This window comes from Conger conger, chromosome 11 (assembly GCF_963514075.1).
Source record: "Conger conger chromosome 11, fConCon1.1, whole genome shotgun sequence".
Classification (NCBI taxonomy): domain Eukaryota; kingdom Metazoa; phylum Chordata; class Actinopteri; order Anguilliformes; family Congridae; genus Conger; species Conger conger.
This window is the reverse complement of record NC_083770.1, coordinates 40090942-40091305: the sequence shown is the minus strand read 5'-3', so window position 1 is coordinate 40091305 and position 364 is coordinate 40090942. Positions and strand designations below refer to the sequence as shown.

At 58.2% G+C, this 364-nt stretch overlaps 1 protein-coding gene across 10 annotated transcripts in view; it reads right to left on the bottom strand.

The window, feature by feature from the left end:
- Positions 1 to 313: 313 nt before the first annotated feature.
- ebf2 (EBF transcription factor 2) overlaps positions 314 to 364 on the bottom strand; it is a 42954-nt gene continuing 42903 nt past the window's right edge. For all 10 annotated transcript variants that reach the window (XM_061259977.1, XM_061259981.1, XM_061259987.1 and 7 more), the window contains one exon: positions 314 to 345. In XM_061259977.1, the coding sequence (XP_061115961.1) occupies positions 314 to 345 (32 nt within the window). The remainder of the gene's footprint in view (positions 346 to 364) is intronic.

The following is a 364-nucleotide window of genomic DNA, read 5'->3' as shown; positions in this document are numbered from 1 at the left end:
GGACAGTGGCCTGGGAGACCCTGTAGAAAGGGCCAAATTTCTGTCTGAGCTGGACTGAACCCCCCAATGTGCTGGATTCCCGTTTCTGTCCTGCATTCCGTCCAATCAGTGCGGTCGATCCGTTAACTGAAAGCTCGTCTCAATCAGAGGTGGGTGTTGAGGAAGCAGAGGGGAGTGGATGCTGGGAGAAGCAGGGCATTGTGGGAATTAGAGTCCCGGTGCGTCCATGCCCTCCCCAGTCAGAACAGGGTTTTGGAGAGTGAGACAGGGGGGTGGGGGGAGGGGGGTGGAGGGGTGTAGGGGTGGTCCTCTGCTACATCGGAGGGACAACCAGGCCTGTCATCGCTGGGGAGAGGAGAAAAAC